At 37.9% G+C, this 18,732-nt stretch overlaps 1 protein-coding gene across 1 annotated transcript in view; it reads left to right on the forward strand.

Moving 5' to 3' along the window:
• ARIH1 (ariadne RBR E3 ubiquitin protein ligase 1) overlaps nucleotides 1-18,732 on the forward strand; it is a 126,753-nt gene extending 108,021 nt beyond the window's left edge. Inside the window, exons 11-14 of the mRNA XM_082649199.1 lie at nucleotides 2,547-2,604; nucleotides 7,319-7,579; nucleotides 8,991-9,103; nucleotides 10,250-18,732. Of these exons, the coding sequence (XP_082505325.1) occupies nucleotides 2,547-2,604; nucleotides 7,319-7,579; nucleotides 8,991-9,103; nucleotides 10,250-10,334 (517 nt within the window). The 3' untranslated portion in view covers nucleotides 10,335-18,732. The remainder of the gene's footprint in view (nucleotides 1-2,546; nucleotides 2,605-7,318; nucleotides 7,580-8,990; nucleotides 9,104-10,249) is intronic.

Genomic DNA, 18,732 nt, shown 5'->3' on the forward strand with positions numbered 1-18,732 from the left:
TGAGTGTGTGGCCGCTCAAATTGTGGGGAACAGGAAAAGAGAAAGTAGGCTGGGACCTAAAGTAGTTTGGACATTATCAGAAGGATTTTAACTGGGAGTGACAAGATTAGATCGTAGTTCAGATGAGAAGGTTCTGTATTATGTGTTTTACTTACATACGTTATCGGGACGTTGTGACTGCTTTGTAGAGCGCGGGTGGGAGGGGAAGAAATTGCAAGTTCAAGACAAGATGAGGAGGATCTGAACTTAAGACAGTGGCAAGTCTTCCCTTTTAGATTCATTAATTAGAGGAATAGTAAGAGGGATTATTTGTCTGAAATTAATTCTGAACCAGGTAAAAACTAATTGCTTAGATAGAAGTAAAGAAAGTGATTTTACCACTGTCAGAGCCAAGGAAAGGTATTTGGGGTATAGGTATTCTAGGTTTTAGGAGGTCAAACTGGAGGATTAGAGTGTTCCTGGAAACTAAATTCACTCAAATTTATTTAAACAAGCCTAGTGAAGGGGAGAGGGAATAGGAAAGAGATATTAAAGAGACTCTGTGTGTGTGTGTAAGGAAATCTCTGATCACAACTCAAATTTTCAATGAGCTGTATTGAAAAATGGAAAGGGTACAAAACAAATGATGGATACAGAAGAATGAAGAATGGCCTGGACCAGGGGTGTCAGAAATGTTGCCTGTGTCTTTAACATTGCAGGTATATCATACTGTGCTTTCTTGTTTAAATCTGAAAGTGCCTCAGAAATCTTCAAAAAAGCATTCCAAGTAGCACTATCAGTCATCTGAGTTAGAAGTATAGATGGGCCCTGCTTGCTTTCTTGGCCTTAAAATTCTTAATGTTGGCAGATTAAAGCCCAGAATGACTTGAGGCTTAAAAGTATCTAAAAATATCAAAAGGAAAGTATAAAACGATGTATCAGATAGAAAGAAGAGGTGTTAATAGTTGACCAGTAGAGGGCAAGAAGAGGCAGTCTTTGGGCTAACTTGAGTAGAGTAATTATTGGTAAAAGAGGATTATAACCCAGGCTGGGGGAAAATTAATAAGTCTCCTGACTCAGATGATTTGTGATCTGGGTTACTTTAAAAACTTCAAGATGAGATCAGTGAGCCATTGTTGGTTATTTCTGAGTACTTACGGAAAATGGAAAGGTACCAGAGATTGAGAGCAGACAGAATGTAATCCCAAATTTCCAAAATTTCTGATTCCACAAGATGCATATGAACCGTATAACTTAGTTTTTCTCTTATGTGAAATTCCAGAATCAAATGGTATTATTAGGTTGATGGATTAGGGAATGTTTGGTAGATTTCAGCAAGGTATTTCATTGTGGACTGAGAGGTTTGTGGCCTAGGCTGTGAATACAGACAGGGAGGTTTGGGATTAATTGAATGACCATTTCTTGGAGTACAGATAATAGGTTTGTGCCTTCTAGTGGAATGCTTTAAAGGTTTGCTGAAAGGCTTTGTCCTCATTTTTTTATTCACATCAACTGCTTTTATATACTGCTTTTCTGGTCAGTTGTACTAATGATTTTCTTAAACTAGTATAAGAATCTTGTATACATTTTGGGGTAACATCAAAGAGGGATATTGACTATATAAACCATTATAATCCTGAAGGACTTGGCAAGCTGGAATAATGAATCCAGTTTAACAAGATTTACATTAAATTCAAAATTCTTCTAAGACGATTACTGTTAAAAGACTCTGAAGACATGAACTCACTAGTTAAGAGCATGGGCCTCAGTTGCCAGATGGGCATAAGTTTAGTTTCCATCTCTGAAGCTCTATTTTTGTGACCTTAAATATGTTGCTTATCTTCTCTTCATCTGCTCAGTGAGGATAATATTTCATAGGTGCTTGAGGGGATTAAACGTGATAGTACAGTTGAAGTCCTTAGTAAGTTGGATGGTATGTAGTTAACACTCAGTAAACATCAGCTGCTCCTGTAATGTAGGTTCCCATAAAAGAAAACAGAGGAACAAGGGAAGTGCCAGTTTTATACATCTCCACTCTGAGCTGACCTCTCTAGGAAGATTCAGTGATTCTTGTAAACTGTAATAGCATATAAAGCACATAGCACACAGTACCTGTTACATAGCAGTCTGTCAGCAGTTGGTTTTCTTTGGTGTATACAAGTGAAAATAAGGTGAGTAATTCTGGAAAAACTGGGAATATTTGGCTAAATAACAGACAGCCTAGGAGATGAGGTGATCTCTTTCTTCAAAAATTGAATTAGAAGTTCAAACTACAGTTGGTAAGTGGAAGTTCTAGAATAACAGTGTTTTCTAATGATTGTCGGTAAGCTGATTTGAATGGACTGCCTCAGGAGGTGGAGAACTGCCTGTTACTAGTAGAGAACTGACACACTATTATGGAAAGGATTCAAACACTAGGGGTGTTTGTTTGTTTTTTTGCGCCTCAGTTTATCTGTGTAAAGGAGAGTATTGGTTCTAAGTAATCTCTAAATCCAGGCTAAAATTCTGTGATTTGTTCCCTTTTCATTGATTTATGGCTTTATGGAATCCTCTTCACTTACTTTAAGGTACAACTGTAACCGCTATAATGAGGATGATGCAAAGGCAGCAAGAGATGCTCAGGAGGTAAGTGCATTTATTTTCAAACAGTTGAACAGGAATATGCATTTTATGTTGATGAGGGAATGATTTAACTGGAGTGTTCAGTTCTGAAAGATTTGTTGAAATGACACTCCAGTAAATACTGGGTATCTGTGTACCTGTAGAGAGGGGATCTTACGCAAAATATGTATCAGGAGTATTCCTATTTATAAGTTTGTTTGCACTTTTAAAATTAATCTAGCACACTTTCAGGTTTCAGTAGTCTTCAGTATCAAGACTTTCCCTTCCCAGCAAGGAGACTAAAGAACAATATTTGTTAAATGGCACTGCTGCAATTTATATGCAGTCTTACTTCTTTTAATTAATTAATTATCTCATTGTTCATCAAGAAGCTCTAATGATTTTAGGTGAGCTGATCTGGAATGAACTGTCTCAGGAGGTAGGGATTTCCCTCTTACTGGATAGGGAAATAACCCACTATTGTAGTAGAAGGGATTCAAACCCTAGGTGTGGATTAGATTCGGTAACACTTTTAGTTCCTTTCAGCCTGATAATTCTGTCATAATTGTAGAATCCTGGAATTTAATCATTCCTTACATTCATCGATTCTGTGTTGGAATTCCCCAGTTGTCCCCCAAAAATCTTTTTAAATGGCTCGTCTTGCCAGGATGCAATCCAAAACAAAACCTGTTTGTTATTGTTTCACTTTTTAAATGCTTCTTTTAAATTTATTATAATTTAAATTACCATAAATACAAAGGAATATATTTATATAACCTAGGCAGTCATATTACAGACATTCAAAATATTTGTGATCCTTTTAAAGGAGGAAAAAAAACCCCCACAAATTCCAATGTTGATTTAAATTTTATTTATTATAATACGACTTAAATATGTTTAAACATAAAACTAGCTTTAAACTCTTAAGCAACTATACAACCAAATCAAGAAGACCACAAAACCAGTGGAACTCAAGTTAAAACTAATTTGACAGATAAGTTATTTGCTGAAATTAAATTACTGTTGTCAGACCAGGTTTTTAAAATTTAGGGTTACCCATACTACTAAGTGCCACGTGATAATTTGTTCTCCCACCAGTTTTCTATATCTCACCTATTGCACATTCACTCTTACAGTGCATCAAAATTTGATTTGATCAGAATTTATCATTAATATATTCTTTTATCACTTATTATTCTCAACTCTGGTGCAGTTTAAGTAATCCTGTTTGATGCCAGTTTTAGCCATTTCACAAATGTAAGACCTGAAAAGGTTGATTCTCATAAGTTCATTCATATGGCCCGGAGTGTTTGTGTTTTCTTTAGGTTATTATCAGATTTTTAATACTTAAACATTCCATGGTCTGTTTAAACCAGATCATTTGGCACCCCTACTCCAGTTTTGTCTAGCGTCCTTAGACTCCAGTTTGAGAAACATCACCCCATGTAATCTTTATATACAAAACTCTACAATGACAGTCATGCTTTTCCTACCTCCCATTTGGAATCAATTCTACTGCTGCATTTTTATCTAGCTCAGTTTGTCATTGCATCTCCTTCTGTTTTGGGTTTGTTTGTTTGTTTTTAAATCTTAGCCCTCATGGCTTTCTGCTTCTGTTTTAAGCAGTCACAGTTGTTATAATTGCTGCTGAAGAGACCATAAATTTTCCTAAAATTTTCTTCTAATTTTGATAATATTTTTTGAGTCCATAGAGAACTGTTCTTTTTCTCTTATGCTGCATTACATTTTTCCTAATAACCATGTTAGACTTTTAGCTTTTACTTATCCTGAATGAAGAGTAGTCTAGTTAGATCTAGCCAGAATATGGTATTTGCTGACAACAAAAAGTATATGGGTTATCCTTGGCCTTACCTGGTCTGCATTTGGGTACTGGTAGAATCCCTTTCTGAGGTCCACAGGGAGGGTGGATTATTGAGCATAGCTTCTAAGCCCTGCTAATGTGTAGATTGTAGATGCTAGAATGCATTATTTTTCTAGCTCATTTCTTTTGGACTAAACTAGAATCTTCTGATCCTTTGGATGTACAGGGAAAAATTTCATATGAGTGCCTGTATTTGTTTGTTTATTTAAGTGGGAACCATACCTCCCAGAATGGAGCACACCATTGCACACATCTAGCATATTCTTTCCTCACTTCCCCTACTTCCATACTCAGGCCTAGTGTTTTCTGGGAGTTGTAGTTCTTAAAAAGTACTAGAAGGTTGGCACACAATACAGAAAGAACATAGATGGTACTTTGAGTGCCTTGGAAGGATGTTATCTGTGTTGTAGAAAGTTGTTGACTTAATATACTATGCCACAGTTATGACAGGGGTGGACATTTGAATTTTCTTTTCTTTCTTTTTTTAATTTTTATTTATTTTTTTGGCTGCACTGTGCAGCTTGCAGGATCTTAGTTTCCTAACCAGGGATCGAACCCAGGCCCCTGGCAGTGAGAGTCCTTATCACTGGACCACCAGGGAGTTCCTTGAATTTTCTTATCTACTAGACTTTCTTTCTTTTCATATTAGGTGCTAGAGATAACAAGATTACTTTCTTTTTTTTTTTTTTGGCCAGCTGGACCTCAAGGCTTGTGGGATCTTAGTTCCCTGACCAGGGAATTCCCTGAATTTTCTTATCTACTAGACCTGTGAGTTGCCAGATAGTAAATATTTTCAGCTTTGGAGACTATATAGTCTCTGTTACAATTACTCAATTCTGTCCCTGCTCTTGAAATGCTGACTCAACCATAGACTTAAAAGAGTGGGCATGGCAGTATTCCAAGTTAACTTAGTTTACAAAAAATAGGCAGCAGCTGGATTTCACTCACAGGCCAGTTTGCCTACCCCTGTTCTAAGCAGTCAGGTTGTTGTTTTGTTTGTTTTTCCAAAGTGTTTTCAGGATACTGATTACATTTCTCAATCCAGATTCTGGCATTTGATTAAAAATGGGTCTTATTTGCAGTGTTGGTGTGGGTTTTCTTTCATGATGATTTTAGTGATGCAAGCTGTTTGAGAATTGTTGGTCACATTAAATCAAATGCTGGTCACGTTAAGTCCTGTAACATACATTTTAATATGTGATTTAGGTTTTCCATTTCATCTTGGGAATTTGACAGGCTTAAAAATATTAGTGCTTTGGGGGGAGATAAAATGCCAAGCAGTTTATTTTCTACATATTATATTTTTAGATATAATTGGAATAATTTTCCATCGTGTAAGCATTGATTTAAATACCTACCTGACTGCTGAAATAATATGGCTTCTGTAGGATTTTTGAGATGTTTCAATGTTGTATGATACTGGATCATGTGATTGGCTAGTTATGTGGTTCAGAGATAGTATTTCTAAGCAAGAGGCCAAGCATAGGGCCTAGTAGTATCTGTGCTGTTTAGTAGGCTTTAAGGCATGAGGAGAGGAAGAGGAGGTGATAGTAAAAGAAAAGAAATATGTATGTGTGGTAAGAAACCCTTCCATGGTGGTTGCATTTAACAAGCATTTATCATTTTCTGCATATTAGGTGCTAGAGATAACAAGACTACTTTTTTTTTGGCCAGCTGGGCCTCGAGGCTTGTGGGATCTTAGTTCCACCAGGGATTGAAACTGGGCCCTTGGCAGTGAGAGCAGAGTCCTAACCACTGGACCGCCAGAGAATTCCCCCAAGATTACTTTTTTAAAACTGTATCTCCTCTAGAGATTTACAGTATAATGGGAGAGACCTATGTGAATTCTTTTTGCAGTATGATAAATAATATAAAACAAATTTAGACCTGATATTTTATATATATATATGTTTATGTTTTTGTAATACTTCATGTACTTTAAAAGACTCTTCATAAAACTGTAGTACCATAATTATGTTTGTATATATATTTATTGTATTATTTTATAATTATACTATATTATATACTTAAAGCAGTACTTTGTTAATATCATCAACTATCCAGTGTTCAAATGGTCCCCATTTATCTCATAAACTTTCTTTTATAGTTGGTTTAAATCAGGATCCATACAGGTGCACAAGTTGGATGTGATCCTCTAATCTATAGGTCCTTTCAGTTTTTTGGTTTTTTGGGGGTTTGTTTTTCTTCCCTTGCCATTTGTTTGTTGAGGAAACTAAGTTATTTTTCTTGTAGAATTTAACACATTCTGGATTTGCTGATTGCAACTTCCTGGTTTTATTTAATAGGTTCTTCTATCCCTGAATTTCCTGAAACTGGTGGTTAATTCTAGATAATTGAATTCAGACTCGATTTGGGGAGGGGTGTGGAAAGAACACAGAACACTTAACTGGTGGTACTGTATAGCTTCTGTTGCATTATATTAGGTGTTATATGATGTCTGGTTGCCTCTCTTTTGTTTTCTACTTTAAAATATTGATGTACCTTATTACATACCACAGAACAGAGCTATCCAGTAGAACATTCTGTAATGATGGAAATGTTCTTTATTACCACTATCTAACGTGGTAGGCACTGACTGCGATATGGCTGTTGAACACTGAGGAACTGAATTTTTTACTTTAATAGCCACCTGTGACTAGTGGCTGCTGTATTGGAAAGTACAGCTATAGGACATTCAAAAAATATTAAATAACAAAGGTAGCAGTAGATGTCTCTTTGTTCCCGATTTTAGCCTAAATTCCCATACCGTTTCATCAGTAAATATGATATCAGCTTTTGTGTATATATAATACATTTGTTATAATTATGTGACCTTAATTTTTCTTAATGGGACAGCGATCTAGGGCAGCCCTTCAGAGGTACCTGTTCTACTGTAATCGCTATATGAACCACATGCAGAGTCTACGCTTTGAGCACAAACTATATGCTCAGGTGAAGCAGAAAATGGAAGAGATGCAACAGCACAACATGTCCTGGATTGAGGTGCAGTTCCTGAAGAAAGCAGTTGATGTCCTCTGCCAGTGTCGTGCCACACTCATGTACACTTATGTCTTCGCTTTCTACCTCAAAAAGAATAACCAGTCCATTATCTTTGAGGTAGGAATAGTTACTGAGTGGGGAAAAAAACCACCTGTGTGTCATAGGACTACTTGCCTTTCATAGATAAGATATATAGAGTTTTAAAGCTTACTCTCTGCCCAAAAATGTGGATTAAAAGTTTAGTGTTAAGGGCTTCCCTGGTGGCGCAGTGGATAGGAATCTGCCTGACAGTGCAGGGGACACGGGTTTGATCCCTGGTCTGGGAGGATCACACATGCCGTGGAGCAACTGGGCCTGTGCGCCACAACTACTGAGCCTGCGCTCTAGAGGCCGCGTGCCACAACTACTGAAGCCCGCGTGCCTAGAGCCCATGCTTCGCAACCAGGGAGGCCACTGCAATGAGGAGCCTGCGCACCATGGCGAGGAGTGGCCCCTGCTCGCCGCAACTGGAGAGAGCCCTGCGCTCAGCAACGAAGACCCAACGCAGCCAAAGATAAATAAAAATTTAAAAAATTAAAAAAGAAAAGTTTCGTGTTTATTAGGAAGATACAAGAAATTTAGATTTCTTGCTGTAAACTACGTTCAGAGTGATGTGGTTTAGCCAGCTAGTGATTTAGTGTGCAGGCTCTGGAATTAGCCCTGAATTTGAATCTTGACTTCATCACTTTTTAGCTCTGTTGACTTGAAGCAAATTACTTAACCTCGTCTATATCTCTATTTTAGCATGGGGATAATTTTTCTATAAATGTTAAGAGGTTTAAGTGAGACAATCCATGTTTAATGCTTATGTAACACCTGGCACGTCATAAGTTCTTTCACAAGTCTTTATTCAGGCAAAACTAATACATGGTATTAGAAGTTAATATGGTGCTTGCCTTTTGTGGAGAAGTAATGACTAAAAGGGGGACTTTTAGCAGTAGAGGTTTTTCAAGTAGAGATTCTCATTTAAAATTGATGCATGCAACATTGATGTTGATAGATGGCTGGGTAATAACAGTGACTAGTAGATGGGAATTTATATGGGTAAATATATAGAACTAGCCATAGTAGTAAAGGATAACAAAATTTTAATCTTCCATACAGTGTTCTCTTATAAGAAGTAGATATCTAGCTAGATATAAAGAATAATGGGTTTCTTAGTTTTCCTCAAGCTTTAGCCAATAGTAGTTTTCAGAACTGGAAGATTCCAAAAACTTTTTCTTATGTCCTTTCAGATTGTCCTTAATATTCTTCCAGAGGTAATGGATAAATCTTTAGTTTTTTAATGTTTAAAAGATTGTCTTGGACAAGAAAAAACAGGTTGTTAGGGGTGAAAGTGATGAAGGGCTTTACAGGTGCAGTTAAACCACCTGTGAAAATTACAAAATTGGTGTTGAGCCACAGTCTGTCAAGGAAGCAGCTAAGATGGTTTATCTTTTAGCTTTCTTTTGAAGGCAAAATTTACTATATATTCTTCTTCCTCTTACAGAATAACCAAGCAGATCTAGAGAATGCCACAGAGGTGCTCTCGGGCTACCTTGAACGAGATATTTCCCAAGACTCTCTACAGGATATAAAGCAGAAAGTACAAGATAAGTACAGGTAAGGTTTTCTCCAGTAGTTGTTGAACAAAAATGTCGGCCACCGGTGGTCTGGTATGCCTTAGTGGAGAAGTTAGATGATGGTGAAACTTGGGTTTAGCATATTCAATAACTGAGCAGCTGCCATGTTTCTCACAGATTGCTTCTGTCCTTTGGGCAACAGATTCCAGATAGTGCTAGTCAGGCGTAGGGAGGAAATCAGCCGTTTATCCCACTGGCTGATTGTGCTTCTTCCATGCAGTTTTATCTATGTAGTTGCTGCCCTGACAGGAAGAAGGAGCCCCAAAAGGGCAAGTGGCTATTAGGATGAGGGGTGAGATTAGGATGCTGGCCCTAGCCTAGGGATCCTGTGGATCATGGCTTTTGACAAGTGAGCTACCCAGACTTTTTAAAGAGTTTTTCTAAGGAGAAATTTACTTTGTCCTAGAGATAGGTGATACTTTAAGATATGTTACCACTTAAGTAAAAGATGCAGAATGTTTGCTTTCTCAACATGGAGCTCTTTCTCCCACAGTTGTTTTCTGGCAAATACTAATATCTTTTTAATAGTAGTAGAAATCTCTGGGAATTTGGAAGACTTGCAGATTTAGTCCTAAGTAACATTTTCACTTCCCTTAGCCAGCAATAGCTGCCACTAGTTCTTTAAGGTTTTGCAGATGTGAATAAATAACCCCTGAAACTACTTCTTCCTAAAACTGTTTACTTACCTGTAGAATGACAAGATTGAGTCAGATGATTTCTAAGGCCTTTATTTTATTGCTCTAGAATTAATTTCCCAAAACTGGGAACTTCAAAAAATACCTTTTTAAAATGAGAAATAGTCATGTCTTTACATCTAGACCTGAAAATGTGCCTCTTAAAAACAAAAACAGGTGCTTGGGGGAATTCCCTGGCGGTCCAGTAGTTAGGACTCCCAGCTCTCACTGCTGAGGGCCCGGGTTCAATCCCTGGTCAAGGAACTAAATCCCACAAGACATGCAGAACAGCCAAAAAAAAAAAAACAGCACAACAACAACAAAAAGCAGGTGCTTGGTTCTAAGTCTGAATAAACTGTAGGGGACCTTAAAAAATAAGTAAATGCCTCTTTTTTTTTTTATTATTGGAGGCTGACAATGGGTTTTTTTTTTTTTTTTCTCTTTGATTACAGATACTGTGAGAGTCGACGAAGGGTTTTGTTACAGCATGTGCATGAAGGCTATGAAAAAGATCTGTGGGAGTACATTGAGGACTGAGAATGGCCCTGCATAAAATGAACTCTGAAAACTTTATCGTCTAGAGTGCTCATGCAATTAAAACAAACAAAACAAAACAAATACAAACAAGGAGGCACTAAGCCTATTCTGACACCGCTGGTCTATAGTACCAGAATTCTGTTTTGTTAATGGAAAGTTTAAGTAAATTATATTGTAATAAAAAAAGGTAGATAAACCATTGTACAACAGTATTCTAGGCCGCCAACAAAAGTGTGACAGACACACTAAAAGCCCTCCAACTTTAACTTGTAACGTAGCTTCGTTCTCAAAGCTGACTCCTTTTTTTCATTTTCTTTTTCCTGAGTGTAGTACAGTTAAAATTTAAAATAGCTCTTTGACACTGCTTTTCATGTCCAAACCAGCCATTTTGTTGTACTTTGGTAAAGGACCTCTTCCCCTTCCTCCCCTGCACATACAGATACACCCAAACACGCAGACTGTCTCTTTCTCATACCCCAAGGTCATGAGTGAATGATTAGTTCCTTGTAAAGAAAATTCTTGGGGCGGGGAAGAGGGTAGGCAGAAAGAGGGGTTAAACAAACAAACAAAAAAAAACAAAAAAACTTTGTATATGACTTTTAAAACAAGAGGACAACACAGTATTTTTCAAAATTGTATATAGCGCATATGCATGGACAAAGCAAGCGTGGCACGTGTTTGCATAATGTTTAATTACAAAAAATATTTATTCTTTAAAAATCTTCAAGATTATGTCTTTTGCTGTGCATTTTCTTTCAGTTTGCTTTATCTTTCCAGGGTTGAGGGTTGGACTAAAAGGTGTGTTGGTTTAGCACCTCTGGAAGACCTATCTAGAGCTCTTTGATTTCCCTTTCCTGAGATTACTTTGCCCTCTCTGGTTTGATATGTTTGTTGCTAGCCATGGGCCTCATGCCCTGAATTCCCAGCTCCTGGTTGGGTATAGAGAAGTCAAGTTCTGACTAAATGCCATGGCCTGATAAGGGCTGCAACAGGGAGCTTTGCTGCTGCAATTCAAGAATCACCCAGTCCCTAACCTCATCCCTCTCCACGGCCTCATGCATCTACGTAAGCCTTTGTGTGCCCGTGTCATATAGCTGAAGGCTTCCTGTCACATCCAGAGGAAACATTTCAAAAAATTTTCCCCTTAATTGCTGCTTTGAGCCTTTTAAGATTTTAGTTATGGCTCTTCTCTCACCCCTTCTTTACGTTAGGGTGTCAGATAGAATGTTTTTCCTTTAAATATAAATAAATAGCCATTCACTTAGTTTCAGATTGTGAATTAAAAATGGCAGATACTGAAATTGCTTATGTGTGTTGCTGTGGGTTCAGTTTGAAGGCAAACACCCTAGAACTTGATATTCCCATCTAGTGCATTTAAATAGAAACCACTGTTTGCTTCTTTTCTATTGTCAGCAAATAGGAGAATTAATAACGTGTTTTAGCTGTGATGTCCATTTTTATGAAATTTCTACTAAGAGCTATGTTAAAAGTAAAGGGTGGTGGTGGTTTTATTAACTATGTATCTGTTTAGGCCATTCTTGCTGTGGTATTTTTCAACAGATTAGCATCCCTAAATCTGTCAGTTTTATACAGGAGTACAGAGTGAACTAGGCAACTAGATTGAGGTCTTAATACTAAATACCACTTGTGGCTGAAGGACCTCTTTGTCTTCCTCTAAATGTCTTGCGCCTAGGGAGTGTTTACCGTTTGTGAGGCAGCTTTGTCTGCTCTTGCATTGTACATCTTATTACATCATTGGGAAGTAGGTTCACTTTCCTCTGGCCTTTTGCCTAAGTTAGGCTTTGCTAAATCAACCCTACTTTTCCTTTTAGAAAAGGTTGTTACATGAGATGTACTTGCAACTATTCTTTTCCCATCAAAAATCAGTGAATGTTTGCTGAATATATTATGCTGCTTCCTTAAACCACTTGTTGCTTTAGGATCAACTTTACCTGTACCTTTTATCCTCCCTTCTCTTGCCACTTTAGGTGCAAATCTGAACTCAGTGTCTGCTTCTTCCGTATTCTCTTCTCCTCCCCTTTCCCTGTCAACCATTTGACTTTATTTTCAATGACTGCATCAATCTTAAAAGACATTTATCAAAACTAAGGATTTTTTTTTTTAAAGAAAGCTTGAATAAGTTCCTTTCCCTGGTAACTTTGAAAAGCAGCCAGAGTTGCTATCTAGATATATGTGGTTCCATTAAAATGTTTTGTGTATGTGTGGTGTTTTTAAAAAACCTTACCAGTTAACTGCAGTATGTAAGTTTGAGTGTCATAAATCCTTTTTACATGCTCCCCTTACAACAGGTATCCAAAAACAATGTGTGCACTTCATAATATCAGCCCCCACCCATGGAGGAACAGCGCTTTTTAGAGCTGCTTTCTAGTTTCAGTGTTGGCATATTACCTGAGGGTATAGCAATTGTGGGTGCATTCCCTAATTTGTATGGATCAAGATGAATTGGCATTTTCCACTTCCAAGCTTTTAACAGCTGTCTCCATATTTGACAGAATTCCCTGAGTTAATTGCTTTCATTGTTAGTAACTTCAGTGACCCCAGCTGGGATAGGCAAGCCATATTGTATGACAGCTTCCCTGTTTCACCTACCTAAGTCTTTCTGTCAGAGGGCTCTATTCATGGTCAGCACCAGGGTCTCCCTGTCTTCTTGAGGTTTTCTGAAAAGTGCATGCTTCATCTGAACAATTCATTGAGCAGTAGATGGACTTTAAATTATTTACAATAAAATGTCGATCCAAAGCGCAGGATACAAACCACAGTGGTAAAATTGAGTAGTATATAATATCATCAGACTCTAAATTCTGTGTAATCTGCTACGACCCAGATTGTATATGTTTTATGTGTGTTTAAATAAATACATTAAATACACAGGTGTATACATACACACAAATATAACAGATCCAAGACTGACTGACTTGATTTGAAATGGTTGAATCTGCAGTGTACAATGTGGATCAACCATGATTAGGAACTGAAATTTAGTATAAGAGAGAAAAGGACTTGATGTAACAAAATCTTTTAGCTACAAATCCCAGTATAGAGCACTTGGGGGATGGGAGGGGGCGGGTTGGTGAGACAATCAGATCGGTAAATTGATTAAATGCTCCTAACCCTGTAATTTTGTGCATAGAGCACCCTGTGCTGTGGAAATAACTGTTCTTAGATTTTCATTGTAACTGGACTGTTCAGGTTGCCCAGAGGGAAAGAACATTCCTAATTCTAATAAAATAAACTTTTATTTTGTTATTCCATTAGTTACTTATGTTTATTTTTATAGTTAAAAAAAAAGACGGTGGCCTAACAGTCACCTGTATTATGTGCCTTATTCACTGTTCCTACTTAACATGAAATGTCAAGGTTTGGTTCAGTTTCTTTTCAGGGAACTGTGAATGAGACTATCCCCAACAATTATCTTGGTTAATGAAGCCTTCAGAGCATTTTCTGGAAGACTTCCAATTTCTGTGTCTTGAACATTGAATTTAGATTGCTATTCATGTTGTAACAGTGATATTAAATGCTCAGTAGATGTTTGTCAATTTATAAAGATAAAATATTTAAAAAGTCATTCTCATGCTTAAAACTGCTTCACATTACTTCCACTTAGCTCACTTTTAGAAGCTGATATCTCCCATAGGAATGGAGGGAGAGTTGTCTTAAAGAAGGTCCCAAAGTTGAGATCTTTGTTATTGATATTCTAGCCAAGTCCAGATTTTAGGACAATTTAATTTGGTCTTATTTGGATCTGTAATTATGAGAGTTCATTTATCACTTGTATCTTCAAAGCACTTTAACTTGTATCGTTGTCTAAAGCAAGTGGGGTAGAAATTACTCTGTTTTATAAAAGAAGGTAAGGCTCAACAAGGTTAAGTAACTTGCCCAAGATTTCACAATTTCTCCTGTCTGGGACTCAAGTTTTCTTCTATCTGATGAACATCATACTACCTCTTTGTATCATATTTTCTTAATCTGGTCTCAGAATGACCTAGCATTCGATACCAAGAAAGGTGGTTCTTATCTACGGTGTTGTACTTTTAAACCACATCAAAGACTATAAATGCCTGTCACTGCTCCTGTTAGAGGAATGCTGTGTACTATCTCTGATCTTCAATTTGCTATTGCAGACTTTGCAACTAATGTGGCTCTTTGTTTTGCCTCATCAGATCAGCCATGGATAGAAGAATAGCTCTTCCCATCTTGGTGATTAGGACAGGCATCATGAGAAGACTGTGTGATAGTTGACAGTAAACAGTTCAGCGTCATTTGATTTGATAAACAGGGGCCAAGAAATTTGCAGTTGTAGGTCTAGTTATTTCAAATGAATTTCCAATGTGAAGAAGTTTGGATAGTCTATTGGAACTTGTTACAGAAGTTGTTTTGTAACTGAAAATGCCCAGAATAGCTCATTTCCATTTGTTTCTCAGCATTTCTTCTTGGAACTGGATGACCTATGGGACTTTCAGAAGATAAGTAGTGAGCGTTAGGGGGAAATCTTGGCTCCTTTAGAAACAGGAAAAAGTGTGAACCCCTCATATTTTTTTCAGATTTCTTTGGGGATAAAGTTGGTGTATTTCTGGTTTATTTTAAGGAATTTGTTTCTCCACTTAATTACCCAAGATGAAATAGCTGAGTCAAATGCTCAACTGGAAGTAATCAAATAGTGCCTGCTGCAGGAGCGGAGGCAAGTGTGGTTGATGTTTCTCTAAGCAATAGCATTTAGGCTGGGGAAAATAATACGAGATTCTTTTGAAAAGCAGTTTTCAGACTACGATTAAACTATAGATATGCTTGTTTAGGGCCATTTTCAGAGTAGGAGCCAATTGGTATATAAGTCAGTCACACATTGATAGCTAGCAGCTCTAACAATGCCAAAAGCACAACTTTACTGCCACAGTAATCCAGGGGTTTCAAGTAATACCAAGAGTCTCAAACTCAGATGTCTACAAGAACTAGGTAAATATTTTAATAGACTACCCTGGGCCAAGTGGACTCTCAGAGGAGCCTGTGAAATACACTTTACGTGGATTCTCTCAATTTTGAAATGGTCATTAAAATATTCTTAAATGTGGCTCAAAGAACTGCACATGGGCCTTGTCATTTTCCAACTTGTGTTCCAATTTAATGTCCATTTTACACATTGAAATCACTGAGAAACTTCAAAAGTACAAACCAAAAAACACTATGCTTGAGTCCCACCCCATAGAAATTGTGATTTAATTGCTTTGGGTTGTGTACTGAACATCAATAATTTTTAAAGTCCTATCCCCATCCCCAACCCTGATGATTGTGCAGTGCAGTCTGAGACCTGTAGGCAAGGTTGAGACCATTGATCTAGATACCTACATAGTTTCAAAGAGGAATGTAGTTGAGCACTCTAGTCATAAGGGACAATAGGACATGGGGCGAATTTACAAGCTCAGGAAAGGGCCACACTGTAGGCCCTAGCTGAATGGGTTTTGTGGAATGGTGCCTCCTCGGGTATAGTGTAAAGCGCCCAATTTGTTTCTTTGTTGGTGTTTTGCTAAGTGGTCCACCTTGGAGAAAATAAAATTCACAAAACTAAAAGAACTGTAGAACCGATAAGCTCAGTAGAATATTCACGTCAACTGGCAATATATTTTCTTATCAAGGGAGAGAGCCCTATCTGGAAGTAAATTAGTGTAGAGTCTGAGCAACTTGTTGAGTGGTTAAGCTATCTGTTTCAAGTCAATGCACAATTCCATTTAATCACTTAAATTCAGAGCACTTGAAAGTCACAAGTTTCTTGCTGTCACTTTCATTCTTTTGATGAACTTGTATGTTAAAAGACAGTGGATTTTCCTATTTTTATTCCCAGTGTAGTTGGCGTAGTAGAAAGAATATCAGTATTTCTCAGCCATAATTTTCCCTTTGTAAAATGGGGATACTAATAGGAGCTATAATTTGTTGAGTGCTTCTTGCCAGATGCCTTACTTATGTTATTTGTATCTTCTAAGCAGCCCTAAAACAAAGTAGGCATTGCTATCCAATTTTATAAATGAGAAGAAAGGTGTATAGACTTATTAACTCGAACTTAACAGTTTATGGCAGCATTGTGCTTGTCTAATTTCATGTGTTCATTCTATCATGTTATATTGTCTTTTATAGGAATATTGTGAGGGTCAAAGAAAATTAATGGGAAAACAAATCCTAGTTACAAATAATGAGCTTACTAGTACTAACTTAGGCAAAAAATAAGGATACAGAGCTGTCTCATAGACTCCCAAAGGCAGAATGAGATCAGATCCAGGAACTAGAAAGCCATTTTGGACTCCTAAACTGGCATTGTCTGCAGTCTGTACATCCACATCATTCTAAAGTCGTCTGCTTTTCCTATCAGCCACACCCATAGCTCTAGGTGTAACTGTCCCAGACACATATAGACAACCAGACAGAGCCATGGAACAAGATCATTGGTACAAATGTGGCTTTGGGGGGTTACCCCTGTGGATTGGGAGGCAAATTTTAGAGATCATGGCTCACTGGCTGTACATCACAGGTGTCCTTGACAATACCAAAATGCCCTGAAAGTTTTCTTTTTTTGCGGTACGCGGGCCTCTCACTGTTGTGGCCTCTCCCGCTGCGGAGCACAGGCTCCGGACGCGCAGGCTCAGCAGCCATGGCTCACAGGCCCAGCCGCTTCGCGGCATGTGGGATCTTCCCGGATCGGGGCACGAACCCGTGTCCCCTGCATCGGCAGGCGGACTCTCAACCACTGCGCCACCAGGGAAGCCCCGAAAGTGTTCTTTTTTAAATAAATGTAAAGAGTTTGTATATAATAGATAATTATGGCTAACTTATTTAGTGTTTACTAAATGCTTCATGGCCATCTTTTTAAAATTGCAAATCATATGAGATAGTTGCCATCTCCATTTTATAAATAAGAAAATAAAAGCGCAAAGAAGGTGGGTTATTTCTTTGAGGTCATCCTTTTGTAAGTGGCAAAATGAAGATTCAAGCCTAAGTTCCTTCTGTCAGCACCCATGGTGTTGGGCACTGTTCTAGGCACTGGAGGTACAGCAGTGAACAAAGGGGTCTGTTTGTCTGAAGCATTTAATCCTGATTCTACATAGAGATTCAGTGGGTTGCCCAGGGTCACCCAACCAGTTAATGGCAGATCTGCAGGCACATTTGGACCACTACACTAAATTCTTTTCACTACTATAGCTGCTTCTCAAACAACCTTGCCAAAAGTATCTGCTAAAATTACATAGACTAGTTAGGGGACTTCCAACCTCAGGAGACTCAATGACTAATTCTTATTTTTGGCTCCTCTCTGTTCAAAACATGTCTTTGTTGTTAACCTCAGATACTCTACTAAGAAGGACCCAAAGTATGCCTTTTTCTTCTCCCTCACATTTCAGAACCACCCTGGCATTTTAATGAGAGCTTAAAAAAGCAAGTCTCATATTTCCAAACTCTTTCTAGAAGGCAATCTTGCCGATACTGAGCTGATGATGTGGCTTCCTGTGCACAAAATAACATTTCCTGATTCGGTGTTTTATTTAGCACCTGTATATCCCTCCTCACTACTCCACCTGTATAAAAGTTTGGTTTTTAATTTTCAAGCTGCCTGCTTTTTGCCACGGAGTATTCAGGTTTCTTTCAGAGTGAGAATTTGGAAGGTGATGATAGAAATGAATTCTCTATTGTAGATAGGTAATTCTCCAGAAAGCTGTCTAGGATGAAAACTTGCTTCTCTAGATTTTAGATTTCCTTCTGATGGTTAAAATTGGTTTCTGTGTGGCTAACAACAAAGCAGTGCCCTAGGAACCACTTCAGTGTATGTTAAATGATGATTTCTTAGAATTGTGAATCAGGGCTTTTGCAGTGAGGATCTGGTTCTCTGGAATCAGTTGGCCAAGTTGGGATTCCTAAGGAGTGAGCAAACACACTGTCCTGAGTTTTCTGAGGGACCCTATCCAAAAACATCACTACTTATTGAATTTCCCACCTTCCTCTCACAGGGGGACTCCCTGTGTGTACTCCCACCTCTGCAGGTCACATCATTTTCTCAAAGGGAGTGCCGTGTAAAATGATAACCGGAATTCAGGGAGCATCTCTTATGGGTCTACTTAGGCAGTAGACATTCTGATAGAATGCTCTAGAATTGTAAGTTCTTGCACCTGCTCTCAAGTCATTTATAACCTAATTGCTGGTCTTCCTGGTATGAACAAAGTTGTTGGTTTGTTAATAAATTCCTACCGTATGACCCTGACTTGTGGTTCATTTCTACATAACCTGGGCAAATACTATAATGTTTTCTAACAAAGGAGGAAGCATGATCTGAGTGTCCACCTGCTTTGGATAGGAAATAAATTTGTATCCAAAATCCTGTGACTGGTTTAGAGCATTGTAAATG

The sequence above is a fragment of the Grampus griseus genome, assembly GCF_964374135.1.
Source record: "Grampus griseus genome assembly, chromosome: 2".
Taxonomy (NCBI): Eukaryota; Metazoa; Chordata; class Mammalia; order Artiodactyla; family Delphinidae; genus Grampus; species Grampus griseus.